The sequence below is a fragment of the Eumetopias jubatus genome, unplaced genomic scaffold (assembly GCF_037043125.1).
Source record: "Eumetopias jubatus isolate StellerSeaLion01/CBP00866 unplaced genomic scaffold, mEumJub1_p1.0 scaffold_2, whole genome shotgun sequence".
Lineage (NCBI taxonomy): Eukaryota > Metazoa > Chordata > Mammalia > Carnivora > Otariidae > Eumetopias > Eumetopias jubatus.
This window is the reverse complement of record NW_028274808.1, coordinates 73,926,310-73,944,017: the sequence shown is the minus strand read 5'-3', so window position 1 is coordinate 73,944,017 and position 17,708 is coordinate 73,926,310. Positions and strand designations below refer to the sequence as shown.

The 17,708-nt window shown below is 43.4% G+C and overlaps 1 protein-coding gene across 1 annotated transcript in view; it reads right to left on the bottom strand.

Moving 5' to 3' along the window:
• Window positions 1-66: 66 nt before the first annotated feature.
• Window positions 67-17,708, bottom strand: part of RNF175 (ring finger protein 175) — a 46,036-nt gene continuing 28,394 nt past the window's right edge. Inside the window, exons 4-9 of the mRNA XM_028104379.2 lie at window positions 17,043-17,197; window positions 12,712-12,819; window positions 9,280-9,400; window positions 5,515-5,645; window positions 2,398-2,499; window positions 67-187 (exon numbers count right to left, since the gene is read on the bottom strand). Of these exons, the coding sequence (XP_027960180.1) occupies window positions 67-187; window positions 2,398-2,499; window positions 5,515-5,645; window positions 9,280-9,400; window positions 12,712-12,819; window positions 17,043-17,197 (738 nt within the window). The remainder of the gene's footprint in view (window positions 188-2,397; window positions 2,500-5,514; window positions 5,646-9,279; window positions 9,401-12,711; window positions 12,820-17,042; window positions 17,198-17,708) is intronic.

Below are 17,708 nucleotides of genomic sequence, written 5' to 3'. Positions count from 1 at the left end.
TGTAGAACCAAGGATTTAAAAATATTTCAACATACAACACGTTGCTTCCGGAGTAGGTCTGCTGTATTATTCCAGCCCTAGTGAGTAATTAATGCCTTGAACTATTCCAATCACCACGGGTTGCCAGGCCACCAAATAACGAAGCCAATCAAGGATTTGTCCATACAGAAAGTGTGTGCGCTCCCAGCTAAATCTCAGTTAAGGAGGTTGCTCTCTATGCAGTCAAGTAGCAGAAATATTCAATCTCATTTGCAAATATAATAAGCAATGCAATGAGTGGTTATTTCCTTTCTTGTTAATTCTATGTGCTCATATAAAAGCCCCTTCTGTGATTTTTATAGCATTTGGTTATCATTGTATTTACACTACACCGAATTTCCAAAAGTAAATCAAAACAGTTTACCATAAAATCCCAGACTATGAAACAAGAACTAAAGGTGAGGGTCACTACTAAAAGAGTGGGAAACGGGAAATGGCTACACTGGAAAACCAAGGATCATGGAAGCTTTTGTAAGTGAGCCAAGACAGCCTTGGGCTTTCCTGTGATTGGCTCATCAGAGGGAGCGCATTGTGTATTACAAAGAAAAACATCACAGATAAGATATACTTTTTCCTGATTTCACTGATAAATTGTGCTAAGGGGACATAATACATAATATCTCTGATAGCAATGTTATATACATAAAGGCAAATATTCCCCAAGTAGCTTTTTTTTACTGAGTCTCAATAAAAAGAGCACATGTAATACTCAAAAGTTTGTTCTCTCAAGACCATATAGAGTAACCCATTGTCCTTTGTTATTTACATGATCGTTTATGGTGACATTCAGGATTATATTATCAATTTTATAACAACGATGCATATATTTTCGCTTCATAATGTATTAACCAAAAGTGGTTCTGGACTCGGTCTCCTCATATTAGAAGGGAACTTCAGGGAGAGTGCATGAAAAGGAGGGAGGGAGAAGCATCACACATCCATCATTAGCCGTTAGGGGTGGTTGTGCTTGAGTTGCACTGACTCCCTGAGAAAGCTCAGGCCTGTACATGGAGCTGGGGGCCGCAGAGGGGCTCTCTGTTGCCGCCCCCTAAGACGCAGAGACCCATGGTCCTGCTTCCACGGCTGCCCTAAGGGCAAATCTTTCCTTGATCTGCAGTTCTCAGGGATGGGGGCACTGCTGCCAACAGCCATGGTTACACCTGTATATTTAGGGTTGGTGAAGAGTAGGGGGAGCAGGGAACAAGGGAGGTATCTCCTCTAGCACTGTAAAATGTAGCTGACCGGTACGCGGAATGTATAGAAAGGCTGGCTGTCTCTTAGGAGAAGAGAGAGTACTTGGTAGGTTGACGCCAACCTCTCAATGTTTTCTGCATGAGGTCGGGATATGTTTTAATCCCATTTACTAACCACCCCCCCCACCCCCCGCCCCAAGAGATATATTATGGTCTTGGGCCAGCGGGGTTGAGGACTAAGTCTTTGTTAATCAGCTCTGGATGGGGCCATTGAGGCTTCCTGTGGACTCAGTTGGAGAACATTGGTGTCTATTAAAATCCTGATTGTTGCCATAAGCTGTCCGTAGGTCCTCATTTTCTTTCACTATTATTATCCCTAGGGTGTAACCCAAGACAAGATGAGGCATGCCAAGGAATTTAAAAGGCCAAAATACAGGGGGTAAAAAAATCCTCTCTCTGGAAACAATAAAATTTAGTACACCTTAAAAATTGTTTTCTCTACTAGTTCACATTTGGGGCTTTTAAAATTTCAATTCCAGGGGCACCTGGGTGGCTCGGTTGATTAAGCATCTGTCTTTGGCTCAGGTCATGACCTGGGGGTCCTGGGATCGAGCCCTACCTCGAGCTCCCTGCTCAGCAGGGAGTTTGCTTCTCCCTCTCCCTCTGCTGCTCCCCCTTCAAACCTCCTCTATGCTTGCTTTCTCGCAAATAAATAAATAAATAAATATCTTTAAAAAAATTTCATTTCTATTCTAGTCTATATGTTTGTCTACCCACCCACTCATCCCATCCACCTGTCATCCATCTATCTGCCTGCATACCTATCCATCCATCCATCCATCCATCCATCCATCATCTATTTATAGATCTATCATCCATCTATCTGATCCTGCCATATATTTATCTATCTCTTGCAACATCCCATCACATTTCCACTAAAGCGCTTATAGAGTAGAATGTATCTTCTTTGGCATTTAAGTTCCTAGCCAGAGTAGTAACATGGGCCCAGGGGAGAAGAGACCAGGAAGTCGTTTTGAAATAAATGGCTAGGGAAAACAAATATTTCTGCTAAAACTGTAATGAAGAAAATGAAAATACAGATTGAAGAATGCATTACCAGGAACATTTAAGATAATACTTCAAACTTTTTTTAAAAAAAGGATACGGGTTACTGATCATCCTCTTCAAATCAACCTTCTCTTTGCAGTAAGGGCAAGTCTGCTTTTTACCAACTATACACCAACCTCGGATGCAGAATTCGTGAAAGCTTAGGCATCTTGTTAGGGAAGTTTCTAGATATTAAAGGGCAAGGTCTGCTTCATGATGGCATAATGGAAATGACCCCATCTGCGGGGAGGAAGTCGAGGGTGAGAATGGCCGTCCGTCGTGACTTGATTGTGCACATCACTATCTAAGGAAGATTCTGCAGGAGGATGGAACCCTCAAGGACTGGGAGCTTTCAGTCAGAGCTGCCATAGCTTTAGGACCCTGAGGAGTCTGTACAGCTCCTTGGCTTTACTTGTTCTTCTTGCTTCACTTGATCCTCCCAAGATTTAAAAGTAGATAAAGAATATGAAAGTGCTTTTTTTACAGTAATATTTTATGTAAATGTATCATGGCATTTCTCTGCCTCGCTGATTGTGCTCTTCTTATGCGTTCACCGTAGCATTTCCAGGTTCTACTTTCTGTGCATTATTCATTACCCACTATGTAATCAGACTTGTCCTAGGCACTTAGACAGGCTTCAGTTATTTGTAGTCATAAACCGCAAACTTAACGGCTATTTCTGTTAGCTTCATAAGTCCTATCTCAAGTTTTTTTTTTATTACTGGTGAGGAGTCACTTACTTTTAATAGACTATGAACCTAATAAAATTCTGAAACTCTAGGCATTTACAGATTCATTTGTATATCTCGCCTTGTCTGCAGAGTTTGACCCTTTGCCCCTAAAGTTGAGAGCGCATCCCATGTTTTCCCACAGCAGCAGGGGAATGCTCCTATTAGAGCTCATATCACATTGTATCATGACGTTCCATGAGCATCCACGTCTCTTCTGGACCACTGGCTACCTGTGGGACCATGTCTCTTTCTTTTCTGTCCTCAACACCTGAAGCAGTGCCTAAGGGCCTATTTATTAAATAAATATTTGAATGAATCACTCAAAACCAATTACTTTTGCAAATATATTTCCTCGGGTTCCACAACATTGTAGATTTGAGCAAAGTGATTAACAGTAATGAGATCCATCCTACTGGTGTATTTATTTCTCCAGTTGTTGATCCCAATGTGGCTTTCTGGATCCAGATCACATGATTTTTCTGACTAGCCTGCTGTCGCCCATGTGAACAGCAATGATGACGTCTCCTCCCTAACAAATGGAGGACTGTGAAGTGTAGACAAGTCAAGGCCATGTATATAAGTCCTCAATATAGATCTGTCTGCAACTAAGAGTTTCCACTGTTTTATGTTCTTGGAATTGGGTCATTTTTGCAATAGGCTTGAATGAACATAAAGGGGTGTATTATAGCAAAGATTTTAAACCCAAAGCCCTTACAGCCCTTTATTCAAAAGGGCTGGAGTACAGCCCCATCTTCTAGACAGGTAGAGAGGTCAGGGGCCATGGAGACAGCATTGAAATGTCCACCTCCTCTTTAATATTCTCTGTCTCATCTTCAAAATCTCGATGCTGAAAAGTCTCCAAGCTAGCATAATTGCTGCAGAGCAATATTCAGATTCCTTCCCCTGCCCCACCTTGTTAATATGAGTCATGTTTTCCCACTCCTTGCTCATATGACTCATGCTAAAGTGGGCCATTAATAATACTCCCTGCAAAGCAAATTTAAGGGTGACTACATTTTAGATTGCATATGCACACATGTACAACAATCCCTAAGCGCTTTTAAAGGTGGAGAGAGAAAATATTTCCACTTGCAAATGGCAAAAGGGGCACTGGTCCAACATTTGAAAAGTAAATCACGTTTAAAACTAGGACCAGATTTGGAAAATTTCTTCCAAAGAAGGATAGTTTTTTGGGAAAGGTATCACACTGAAAAACCACCACAGAATTCCATGTGGGATATCTTTGTGTTTCTTATCTTAAAATAGTAAGGCTTAAATGTTGGAGTAAGGGGTCCTATTACATTTCAGATGCATTCAGTCCATTTTTTACCTCTCAGGATTGAATAAATGCAATCTGTCCAGATTAAATCATAGGCACTGCACGTCTAGAGTGTTACTGAGTTAGGTGGGCTTCAGAGGCGAAAGACAGGTGGCTTAACAACCTCATGATGCCAGAACTTTGAACTGAGTGTAGAGCAACATTATCAAATTGATATTGACTATAAAATAAAGATAAACGACACCTTCTTTCCCCTGTATTTACAAAAGAATTAAAATACCAATTGTCCGCCAACCCAAACACGACTTTGGTCTCCAGAATTATATGCTGGGGCAGCATGGGCTGCTTGGCTTGGGGCTCATGATCCCAGTCTCTTTCCACATATTGAGGTCTTCCTCCACAGTTACTGGAATTCCCAAAGAATGCTAGTTTCCAGGCCCAGGCTTGTCTGGTTCCTAACACCTAAAGATCCATCAGCCATTTGGGGCAGAACTCACAGGCAGAGGAGCCAAATGGTCCAAGAACTGGGTGCTCGAGATTTGGGCCCTCCTTCTGTAATCAAAGGTATCCTGCTGCCTATGGCATTGTCTTCTTTCCAAGACCAACGCTGATACTTGGCTGCCCCCACTACCACTGTGGACACAAGCACGTTCCCGGGATTATTTCCAGGCACAATCTGCTGTGTTCAGTCCTGTGAGATTCAGACCCAGGCTCCACCTGGAGAGTCCTGAGTTCCTCCCTGCACCCGAAAATCCACTTTTTCTCACCCCAAACCCTTCTCTCCCTGGTTCTTCTTGGCTATCTGTTCACTTACGGCTTTGCTAACTTTCCCAGCCAGAGTCTCGGGCACACGCTACAGCTTTTCTAGTCCGTATGGCTTTAAGATTCGGTTTTAAAAACGCAATTACTAGCAGAAGAGTAGCCGTTCATTATTCGGCAGGGATTATCAGAAAGTCTCAACAAGAGAGATGGCGGAGGATCAAGGCCTGGGGTTTGGGGGATAGGAGGTAGCTCAGCAAGGCAGAGGAGATGCTGAGGGGGGGAGGAGGAGAAGGAGGAGGGGGAAAGGGTGAGTTACCAACTCCCATGATCAACACAGTGTATGTGAAATTGCCTCCCATCACTGGCTTGATGAAGCCCGTATGGCTTCCTGTGAAAAGGATACACATGATTGCATGAGAGCTGGTAGGTGTTCTCAGTGAGCCCTTCTTCATCGAGCTGCACAATGATCTGCCCACAGACGGCACAGACGTTGTCTGACAAGCTCCTCGTGGGCATCCCACTGATGCTGTAGAACTGTTGGGGAAACGCACAGAGCGCTGTTGGAAAAGAAGGCACATACCATTCCTTCTCTGAACACAGGGAAGCCACTGAGTCTGTGCTGCTTCTTCCTTGGGTTAGAACTTGAAACACTCTTCTCCATAGGAATGCTTCAGTGGGGTCAGGGTCTCCAGGCAAGAACCCACTGAACCCCACATGGACCCAAAGCACATGGCTAACTACGACCTCCAATTCAACCTCCCCAGTGAAGAATCCTTCAAGGGGAAAAGTCTTTTATCCAGGGCTGTAGTTCAGAGCTTTTTAAGGAAGCTTTTTAAGCTTACCTATAGCCTGACCCTTTCTCTTATTTTAGAGATTGGTGCACAGGTCTGGAGTAATCTGAGGCATCGCTATATGTTTTAATTCCCATGTGATGAGAAGGAGCACACAGACTAACCCCATTGGGTGCAATGCTTTTAGAATTCTAACTTGGGATACCTGCATCTTTCTAGTACGGAGGATGAAGAATGATTCCAATATTGGCAGCACATTAGAATCCCTAAGAAGCTTGCTTTTTAAGATTATTTATTTGAGAGAGAGAGAGAGAGTACAAACAGGAAGAGCAGAGGGAGAGGGAGAAGCAGACTCCCTGCCAAGCAGGGAGCCTGACGTGGGGCTGGATCCCAGGACCCTGAGACCATGACCTGAGCCGAAGGCAGATGCTTAACCCACTGAGCCACCCAGGCGACCCTAGAATTCCTAAGAAGCTTTTTAAAAAAAAATAAATATTCATTGAATAATTGTTTTAGACTTAAAGAAAAGCTATGAAGATAGTGCAAGCCCCCATATACCATATACCCCATGTCCCCTACTATTAACATCTTACATTAGTATGGTAACTTCGTCACAATCAACGAACCAACAGTAACACTTACTATGAAATAAAGTACATACTTTATTCAGATTACTTAGTTTTTTTTTTTTTTTTTTTTTTTTTTTTTTTTAAGTCTAATGTCCTTATTCTGTTCCAGAATCTCATCTGGGATACCATGTAGGCTCCTCTTGACTATGGTGGCTTCTCAGACTTTGCTTTTTTTCAATGACTTTGACAGTTTGGGGGAGTATTCTGTGGAATGTCCCTCAATTGGAGTTTAGCTGGTGTCTTTCTCTTGATGATACTGAGGTTATGGGCTTTCGGGAGGAAGATAACAGAGGTGACATTCTTACCACACCATAGCGAAGGTACATGCTATCAGTATGACTTATCACTGTTGCTATTAACCTTGATCACCAGGCTTGTGGCAGGGTCTGTCAGGTTTCTCCACTATAAAGCTACTTTTTCTTTCTTTTTTTTTTTTTTAAGATTTATTTCTTTATTTGAGAGAGAGAGAGAGAGCGCGCGCGCGCGCACACACACACAGCGGGAGAGGGGGAGGGAGAAGCAGAATCCCTGCTGAGCAGGGAGCCTGACATGGAGCTCTATCAACAGGGGGCTCCATCCCAGGACCCTGGGATCATGACCTGAGCAGAAGGCAGACACTCAACAGACTGAGCCACCCAGGTGCCCCAAAGCTACTCTTTCTTTTATTCCTTCTTTTCTGTACTCTTTGGAAGGAAATCACCATGAGCAGCCCATTCATAAGGAGAGGGCCGTTATGCTCTCAGTGTCAGTGAGGTTTCTCCAGAGAAAAGGACCTGATAGCGTGTGTGTGTGTGTGTGTGTGTGTGTGTGTGTGTTTGTATCTAGACTAGTGTTTGGGTGTTTGATCAAACAATTGAACACCTTAGCCTACCCAAGTTGACACAAAAACCTTAACCATAACCATACAACCATCTTAAGGTTGGAGTACCTACATAAACTATGTGGAATTCTTCTGCGTAGATTTGTCTGTTCTCCTCCATTCATTCATTCATTCATTCACTCATTCATTCATATCAGTACGGACTCATGATAATTTATTTTAGACTTGGGGTTATAAGCCAATGCAGCTGCAGCTTCTACTGCTATTAGTACTACTCTTCCGTTGCACGGATCGTTCCAGCTCTGGCCATTGGCAGCTTTCTCAGTTGGCTTCTGTATCTTTTTGAATAACCCTCATCATTGTGGTGTTTTTTTGTCTGGTTGGTTTTTCGAGCACTTCCTTCACTTCTGGCAATACAAGATACTCCAGGCGCATTTGTATGTTCCTTGCCAAGACCTAGAGTCAACCATTTCTCCAAGGAGCCCTGGTTCCTTTTATTGTAGAATGGTATTAGAAAAGATCTGGGCACAAGGTGTGCTCCTTGCCACAGGGGTTACGTATTTTCTTAAGGAGTATGGCTTCTGGCTTTTGCTGGAGGAAGTAGGAGTGGAAATGTTCCCTCCTGTGCTCACCATAAACATTAGAAAAAAGGCAGTTGTCCCATAGATGACGCATGGCAGAGGAATTCCAAAAAGTAGCTTATTCGAGCATTTCACCACAGAAGTGGATTCCAGACTACAGAAAAAGAGTAAGACAGAGCCTACATAAATGGAGAAGGGCAGATGGGATGGGGATGAAGTTAGGGTCATGTCTACTTAGTCTTGCCCCATAAATGGAGAGAGAGAACAGTCCTGAATTATACTCTTCCCTTGCCACTTGCACTAACTTTTCCATTTCATATCTGCTGTGTACCAAGAGACCAGTAGAGGGCAGAGACATGGAATTCTTGACACCACCGGATCATCCCTGGAGCCCCTGTGAGTTTTAGAGATGCGCATGTGTCAGGCGTAGATGAATGCTTCTAATATCTGAATCTGGAATCCATCTAGCCAGAAAGTATGTCTATTTGGAGTTTACTCTTAAGAGAGATTTTTAAAAAGCTATTAGGGGTATTCTTTAAATTTTATACAGTCAGAATACATTTGGCACAGTTTTTGTATCTTCTACTTCTAATGTATAATGTATAATGATAACTGATCTTTATGAGGAGTAACCCTGAGGCACTGATGGGGTCCAAAGTACTTTATGTGCATCAAATATGACTTTCTGTGTTAGGCACAGAAACCTCTCTATCTAGAGAGGTTTTTACTACTATTAAAATTTTCCTAACCCTTTCCTTTGTTTTTTTTTAGAGAGATGGGGGGCGGGGCAGAGGGAGAGGGAGAGAGAGAATCTAAAGCAGGCTCCATGGCCAGCACGGAGTGCAATGTGGGGCCTGATCTCACAACCCTGAGATCATGACCTGAGTTGAAATCAAGAGTTGGACACTTAACCGACTGAGCCATCCAGGCGCCCCTACTAATCCTTTCAATGTTGGCAATTGGAGTATGCTAGATATGGTTGCTTCCAATAATTATTTTATTTAAAAAGAGGTCTTTGGGGGCGCCTGGCTGGCCCAGTCAGTAGAGCATGTGACTATGGACCTCAGGGTTGTGAGTTTGAGCCCCCTGGTGGTGTAGAGATGACTTAAACATAAATAAATAAATAAAAAGATGAGATGCCTTATTTCCCAACCACTTTATATAAATAAGAAGTATATTTTTTAATCAATTAGCAAAGATAATTTTTGATGCAAGGAGAATCAGGGAGCAGCTGGCCTGGGAGAACCAAAAAAGATTGATGTATTTCTGAAAACGGATGCAAACATGTAAAATGAGACCATTTCTCTGTGTGCTGTAGTGGTTTCAGAGAATGAAAGCAACACTCACCCCTATCGTAGAGGCCATGTAATCCGAACAGATCTCTGCAAAGTCTCTCCCCATTACACCATAGTAGAGGCCATAGAACAAGGATACGATGCCAAAATCCATGGAATCTCTAGCCTTGATTCTATTGAAAAGGACAGTGTAAGGTAAAATAAGAACGTGGCAGTTGGGGGGGCTCGGGAAGGGCTGCAGCTTAGAGGACATTTCCTGCCAGGGTATCTAACAGAAATTTGATTACTTGATTTAAAAAAATTTTTTTGTAAAGAATTTTAAATTCTCTAAATTCCCCTCAGATTTTACTACTCAGTGGCAAGTGGACAAAGTAATTCTTGAGAGGGTCTTCTAACTAGTGGTTCTCAAGCTGGGCTGTGCAAAGAAAGGCCTGGGCAGCTTATAAAACTGTACTCCCTGAACCCCAGACCAATGACACCAGACTCTCTGGGGGTGAAGCCTGGGCAGCAATATTTTTGGAAGCTCTCCAGAGCCAGGTGATTCCAGTGGGCAGCTAACCTTAAGAACCTCTTTAATAGAGCAGTGGTTCTCAGCCTTCAACGTAGATTAGAATCACCTGGGGGAGATTTAAGACTGCTGATCAGGAGCTGAACTGTAAGTGGCCTGGGGTGGGGTCTGCAGAGCAGTGCTTTTTAGAAGCTCCTCAGGTTGGGAATCCCTGCTTATCAAACTTAGATTTTACAGAAGGCTTTCAAATACTTTACTTCCTTAACAAATGCTGGAGGTAGATAGGATTATCCCCACTTTGCATTTGAAAAAATGGAGATTTAGAAGAAATGATTTGCTTAACATGACATTTGGTACTGGGGCTCAAGCTCCAATTTTGAGGCCCTTGGCTACTGTGCCGTAGTTGCCACGTATTAATCAGAAAAAAAATTTTGCACGTTGGATCATATTTCAAATATAATAGGATTCTCTATGATAAGCCCCACCCCATTTTTTAAAAAAGATTTTATTTATTTATTAGAGAGAGAGAGAGAGAGAGAGAGAGAGCACAAGCAGGGGAGGGGCAGAGGGAGAGGGAGAAGCAGGCTCCCTGCTGAGCAGGGAGCCTGGGATCATGACCTGAGCTGAAGGCAGATGCTTAACCCACTGAGCCACCCAGGCGCCCCATCCCCACCCCATTTTTAAGGGAAATATTTCTTTAAGAAGTGAACAATCAGGGGCGCCTGGGTGGCTCAGTCGTTAAGCATCTGCCTTTGGCTCAGGTCATGATCCCAGGGTCCTGGGATCGAGCCCCGCATCGGGCTCCCTGCTCAGCGGGGAGTCTGCTTCTCCCTCTCCCACTCCCCCTGCTTGTGCTCCTCTGTGTCAAAAAAAAAAAAAAAAAAAAAAAAAGAACAATCAGCCCCTAACGTAATTAGCTCCTAATTTAATGAATCTTAATCATTGTACATATGGTTTGTTATATCTGTCAACAGTTTCAAATATTAGCTCTGCGCCCGGGTAGATCTGATTGAGTCAGGCAGCAAGTGAGAAGTGGAGGGAAGCTGGGTAGTCTGTCTCCGGAAACCTTTTCTGGTTGTTCTGTGCTCTGTTAACTCGAGGAGGAAATGGTAAAGGCAGAGAGCTTTGTAGACTTCGAGGTACAGATCTTTTGGTGATGTGAATTGGGAATTCTAACACAAATGATGGCTTTATTCCCTCAAGATTTGCCTGAGTATATTTGAGAACTGGGGCAATGGGGAGGAATGAAGATTACCTTCTCTCCATGTTCAGGGGAGGATGTATTATAATCTAACTGATAAAAAGTATAGTGACAGATTTGTGGTTCCACAGAAAAGAATCTTAAAACAGTGATAGTCAATAACACTAAGGAGTGAAAAAATAGTTCCTTCCCAGCCTGAAGGGTTAAGTTCTTGGTGTGCCTCATTGTAGGAGAAGTCATGGCTAAGGACCTTATAATCTTATGGAAAATAGTCTTGGGACAACTATAGGCTCAGTGATTTCATAAAATCCTTATGAATATTTTTACAGTCACTAAAACAAAGTTATATAGATGGTATGCTGAAAAAGGAAATCAGTGTCTTTCCATACACAAAATAATATAGAAATTATAGATCTGTACAATTACTTTCTATCCCTTTCCTGCTAGAAAATGGTGGGAGCTCCTGCTCTGAAAGTGACATGAAATGCTTATAAAATCAGTGATGTTGCCATAGGAAGAGTCCTTCCCCTCAGGGCTGACACTCCATCCAATTTCCTTCCCTATTTTATGAGTTAAGGGTCCCCGAGCTCTGCCTTTCAATTTCTGTTAAGGTCCCAGAGACTTAGAGGAACTTCGATGTGAGAGAGATTCTGGGGAGTTTTTTTATTTGAGCTGCTTCCCACAGCTGTGTGGTAGGTCGTAAATTCCCTTTCCAGACCACAGGTTGATTACACGGCCATGGCTCTGCCCATGAGAACCTTCATCCACAGCACATCTCAGCAACCATCCTTCTGGTGGGAGCTCTGTTCTGAGTTACAGTTACCCTGATTTCCTTGACTGCTCCCAAGACTTTCTTGCTGTTATCTCCTTACCTCTCACTCAAGTTCTAAGCACTTAGTTTTGTCCTTTTCTGACTGTCCTCAGGAAAAGGGATTTCATGGGTACCAGAAACAAAATTCTAGAGCAGTGCTGTCCATGGCAATACAGAAATATAGATTAAAAATTTCCTAGGGGCGCCTGGGTGGCTCAGTTGGTTAAGCGTCTGCCTTCCGCTCAGGTCATGATCCCAGGGTCCTGGGATGGAGCCCCACATTGGGCTCCCTGCTTGGGGAGCCTGCTTCTCCCTGGCCCTCTGCCTACCGCTCTGCCTATTTGTGCTCTGTTTCTCTGTCAAATAAATAAATAAAATAAAAAAGTCTCCTGGTAGCCACATTAAAAAGAAACAGGAAATAATTTCACCGATACATCCCACTGTAGTTCAACATGTAGGCAATATAAAAATTATTTTTTCATACTTTGAAATCTAGTGTGTATTTTATAGTTGCAAAACACTTTATTTCATATTTCAGGTGCTCAATGGTCACATGATCTATCATATATTGCACTGGACAGCATAGTTCTAGAGGTTTTAAGAAAGAAGGTATATACAAGGAAATGACACTTCAGAATTTTATGGAGGGGAAATTTGTAGTTCAGTAAGAATTACTCTACCACAAATGTAAGCCTAATTTTAATGGCGATCTTTAAAATTTGCCATAGTACAGATTTTCTTTAAAGCTTCTAAACTGTGAAAATTTTTTATTCTCTAGGGTTTCCTCTTATACTTTTCTGGTTGTTTCCACCAATGGCATTTACTCTACCAATGATATCTACTATAAACAATGTGGGCATTGGAACATCATAGGGCCAAATGCTTCCAGATGCAGAGAATGCGGCCAGGCGAATGTGGCACACAAGTGCTTGGAGATATTAAGGTCTTAATTGGAGATACTTACCTGAAAAGTAAATTGAATCCACACATTGTAAACATGATAGCCAAATAACCCACAACACCAAGTGCATAGCTGAGTTTGTAGATTAGAAGAAACCATTTGTAGACCAATCTGTGGAGTGTAAAATGGGGAGAAATACAGAACATGATATATTATGAAGTATTTTATCTTCCTCAAACATTTTTGTAAGTCAGTTTTTAATTTCTAGAATTCTATTTTTCATGTAATATACACAAGTAGTTTATATCAGCTAAACTCAGTAATAATCTACAGTTTTAATACATCAACAAACTATATAAATAGTATGCACACGCATATACAAATTCACTGTAACATCTATGTTCCTCATGTAAGAGTGATCTTCAGGGATGGTTTCTCTATCTGGTACCCTGCCTCCCCATCTCTTTTTTGGCCCTAGGGTTAGCTTAGAGTGGCTTTGGCAGGAGTAGCTTGGAGGTAAGCAAAAGATGAGCAGAGAAGTCAGGAGGAGGTGACCTCCTCCCCCAGGAGTTTCTCCCCCTTCCTGCTCCTGCTGCCCCTCCACCCTCCAGCCCCAGGGCAGATGTCATTAGTAGCGAGCTCAGCCTCATCCCAAGCCCTCTCCACTCACAGAGCTCCTCCCCTAGCCCTAGGATGGAATCGCGAGTGAGCCTCAGGTTGGTTTTCTCCTGCTATGTGGATGGGTCTTCTGCGTATCCCAGCAGGTACCATGACCACTGTTAATGCCTTTCCTTCTTCCCACGGGGTTGAAATGGAGAAGTGGGAGATTGGGGATAGAGGGGAAGGGTATAGATGATCTAGAAGGGAGCCCCACACCCTGTTGGTTTCCCTTATCCCTGTCAGTAAAAGCCCTTAGAAAAACTACAGAAGGGCCCGTGTGGCTGCTTCATGCCTGGGAGGATGTGGGAAGAGGTGGGCAGCCCAGACCCACTGGGCATGTGCCACAGGGCAAGGTTCTGCCCACTGGAACAAGAGGAGGTGGTAGAAGGGGAAGGAGCAGCTGGGTGCTGTCCTTGGCGCCCGGAGGAAAGAAAGGGGTGACTGGACTGTTACTCCCAAGCAGGAGGCCTTGTTTGTCTCTCAGCTCTTTCCCTCTGGTTCTCAGAAGCCCCTGTTCCTGCCTTTCACAACGCTCTTCACTCAGAATCGCACTCCAGAGACTACCACACCTTCTCACCTCCCACCTCTGGAGCCCTGCCTCCAACTCTCTCAGCTCTCCTAGCTTCCTCCCTGTTGGAGCCATTGCTCCAAATGCTTACGCTCTATGATATTACTGATGCAATGTTTCGAGGTTATTTAAAAGATGCCCTGCTTCATTGAATTCCAGTCCGGAAGAGACCTTCTGAAACATGATGCTTTACATGGGAGTTGGTGGGCTGGCTTGAGACACGAGTTGTCATTCACATAATTTCTACGGGTGAAAGGCTTCCCCACTTCAGGCAAGTGGCTAGCAGGGCTATGTGGGCCACGCCTCCACCTCTCCTGCAGGTGTAATCCCGCTCCACGGGAGGGGTCCGCCCAGGGGAGTTCCGTGGAGCGGGAAACTCGGAAACTCGCGGACACCGCACAAGGTGGGTCAAGTCGCTCTGAGCCCTTTGTCATTTCTAAAAGGGGCCAGAGAGGGTTCTTGGCGGGGAGGGGGGGGGGGTCTTTCTGCCACAGTGACTCCTTGGGCTGCTGATCCTTTTGATTTGCCAGTGCCTAGCAGTTTGGATCACTGCTTAGTGCAGCCTGGTGGAGGAGGAAGTTTATGTTGCTAAAAGGGGTGACAGTGGGGAGAGCCGCCAGCTCTGAGAGGGCCTCCCCCTTCCCCCCCCCACAGCACCTGCCAACACCAGAGTGGGGGTCCTAGAACTCCACGCGTACTCCAACTCGACCTACCCTCTCTGCACCTTGAGGGGCCCCTCTCAAGGTTGTGCCAGCACCACAGGTGTTCCTGACTTTTTAAACTGCGGGTTTCTCTGTGCCAAGCGATTTGTTGACGTCATGAAGGCACAGCATGATGCTGGGAGCAGGGGTTTTGCATTCTGGTAGTCTTTGGTATGATTCTGGGCTCCCCCTCCCCGTGACTGCCTGTGGGACACTGGCCACCCTAGTCTGGCCATTTTTTCTACGATTGCCCCATTTATAAAGTGGAGATGACAACACTAGCTCCTATGGTAGTTCCGAAGGTTGTGTGAGATGATGTATTCATGTGCAAAAGCCTCGGCACAGTCAATGCTCAATATGTCACATAATTATTACAGATGTGTTAGATTTTCCAAATCCCCACCACCCCCAAATCTTCCTGCTTATTGGGGGTACACGTTTCTAGAACACTAGAGTCCAGAATCCCCTTGCTACTTAGATTACAACTGGAAGGCAGAGAAACCAGATTAGTGCTTTAGCCTCCGCAAAGGACAGCTTGGCCTGGAATTGATATGGGCAAGCCAGGCTCTTTGTGGCCGGTTTGTGGCCTGTTTTTGAGCCTATGCGGTACAGAGGAACCTCACTTCCCCTTCTCTGTTATTCTGACCCACAGCGAGGGCTTGATATACTCTGGGGGAGGAACAACCGGGTTTTAAACAACGTCCGCGCAGGGGACCCCTCCCCTTGGGTTTACCTTTGCACCATGCTGATTTGCTCTGACCAGTTTTCCTAGCCTGTAATGAAATCCTGTTTCCAAATGGAAAATACCTAAGAAGTGACTTACCTATAATATGATGATTAAACAAAGATCCATAAAGATCTTTAGGACCTACTACCTCTCATAAACAAGAACTTCTTTATACAGACTGCTTTTCTAGAAGAAATGGGATCCTAATTAGCCTTTCCCATTGTTGTCTCTTCAAATGGTGGCTAGGTCTTTCCTTAAACGTTAGTGGGGCATATTGGCCCTCAGGCTCTGCCAGGGCTCAGAGCTTGCAAGCAGGAGAAGCTGAAGTGGGTGCACGATGGGCAAGGGCCCCTGGCCATCTGGGATAAATGAGGCGTGGCGTGTAATGAGGCATCATTTGCATATTCCTTGACATGAAGTTCCTCTGCACTGAATGAGCTGAGATGCACAGAAATACTGTGTTTACTGGGTGATTCATTCTAAGTGGAGAAGTGAACTAGTCTCACTGAAATACAATATAGATTATATCCAGGGAATAAAACAAGTACATTTTGGTTCATCCAAAATTTGGATCACTTTCACAAGTCTTAAATAACTGACAACATTTTTTAAGAAGGAGAAAGTGTGCCATATGTCCATGTGCTGATGGGCAAGCCAGGCCATACCAAAGGCTGTCTAAAACCCCAAACTGGCCAGTTTGGGAGGTCTCCTAACACCACCCCAAAGCTCTTCCCAAAGTGGGATTAAATTAAAATATCAACCTGAATTTATTTGAGTATCAATCTTTTTAAAAAATTACTTTTTTAAGCCATCTGTACATCCAGCATGGGGCTTGAACTCATGACCCTGAGATCAAGAGTCACATGCTCTTCCAGTTGAGCCAGCCAAGAGACCTTTGAAGATTAATCTTTATCATTACATTTATTTATCTGATTTCTCACCGTATACTTTTTCTTCTCCAAAGTAGAAGGAAAAGTTGATATTTGTCTCTCCCACATTTTTAGAGGATTAAGAACAAACATCTGAATGGCTAAATACCCATAAAAACATTTCACAGGAGCTTATGATTTATTCTTCAACAAAGATCAAAATTTGACATTGTCCAAAACAGTTTACACATTTTCTCTTTATCCTATTTCAATTTTATCTAGATTCAGCTTCAGATTTTATCCAGAGAACAAAGACAGTGAAAGCAAAAGTAGGGGCACATTATGAGATTATAAGCACTTTGGAAAGATTTGTAGACAATATGATGGAATTATAGAAATGTCAAGAGGTTGGCAATGGTAATTAAGATGACCACTGGAATATTAAAGCCTCATTTGTTATGAGAGGAATAAGTTGTCCATTGCTTATGATTTATCCGATATAAAATACATAGTTGTTAGAAATACAAACATCTAACTCTTGCTCTATTATAAAATGTGTGTAACCCATTTGCTGGGTTACACAAAATGCTGAAAATAAATATGCAAATAGTGCTCTAGAAAGTTTAAATAGTACTTTCACTTCTCTTTCTTCTGGCTTTCATCTGAAGCAATAAATGTTATAGGTGTGTCTGAGTCTCCATTAAATAATGAACGTGAACTAACAGCAGTATAGCTAATCTCTAGTTTTGCTACTGAAGGCAAAAGAAGTATAATGCCCTCCTTCCCCACCCGGGAAAATGGAATTAAAATATACTTCTTAGTGCTTACAATAAAGAGGATGTCAGGGAAGGGACGAATGGAATACATACCTTGGTGTTCTCCCTGAGAGCGGTTTTCGGGTAGCTTTGAAGAGGATGTAACTGGTAATAACAGAGAACATTCCCCACATAGACAGAAACCGCCACCAGTAAAGCTTTATCGTGAAATAGAGAGGGACAACCCACATCTGCAACAGTGTCACCAGCTGTCAGAAAAATGAACAGAAAGTCTCTTTCAATGACTGAGGGCCCAGAATGTGAAGTCCACTAGTAAATGATTCAGAAGCTACTCTGGGGAAACCACCTCTACCATACCGTCTATAGCATGGAACTAGCTCACCATCCAGCTATAAGCTCTTCTATACTTGCAAAGTTTTGGAGGGACTTGGTATGATCCTCTAAAAATTCAAATGGGAAAGAACCCAAAATATTCTTTTTTTTTTTTTTTTTACCTCTTTCTGCCTAGATATTTCAGATGAAAGCAACTCTGGGCTTCAAAAGCTAAGTGACTTTGGACAAATGAGCCTCACTTTTGTTGTAACATAGGGGATAACAATGCCTGCCCTGCTTGCCTGTGCTGACTCAGGTGGGGATCAAAACCATCACAGATGGGAAAGTGCTCTGGAAACAGTATGTAATACAGGGAGCCAAGCGGCTGTTTTTTTCTATCATGGGCACATGTACAAATGCACAGTGATGTCAAAGGAGGAAGTGACG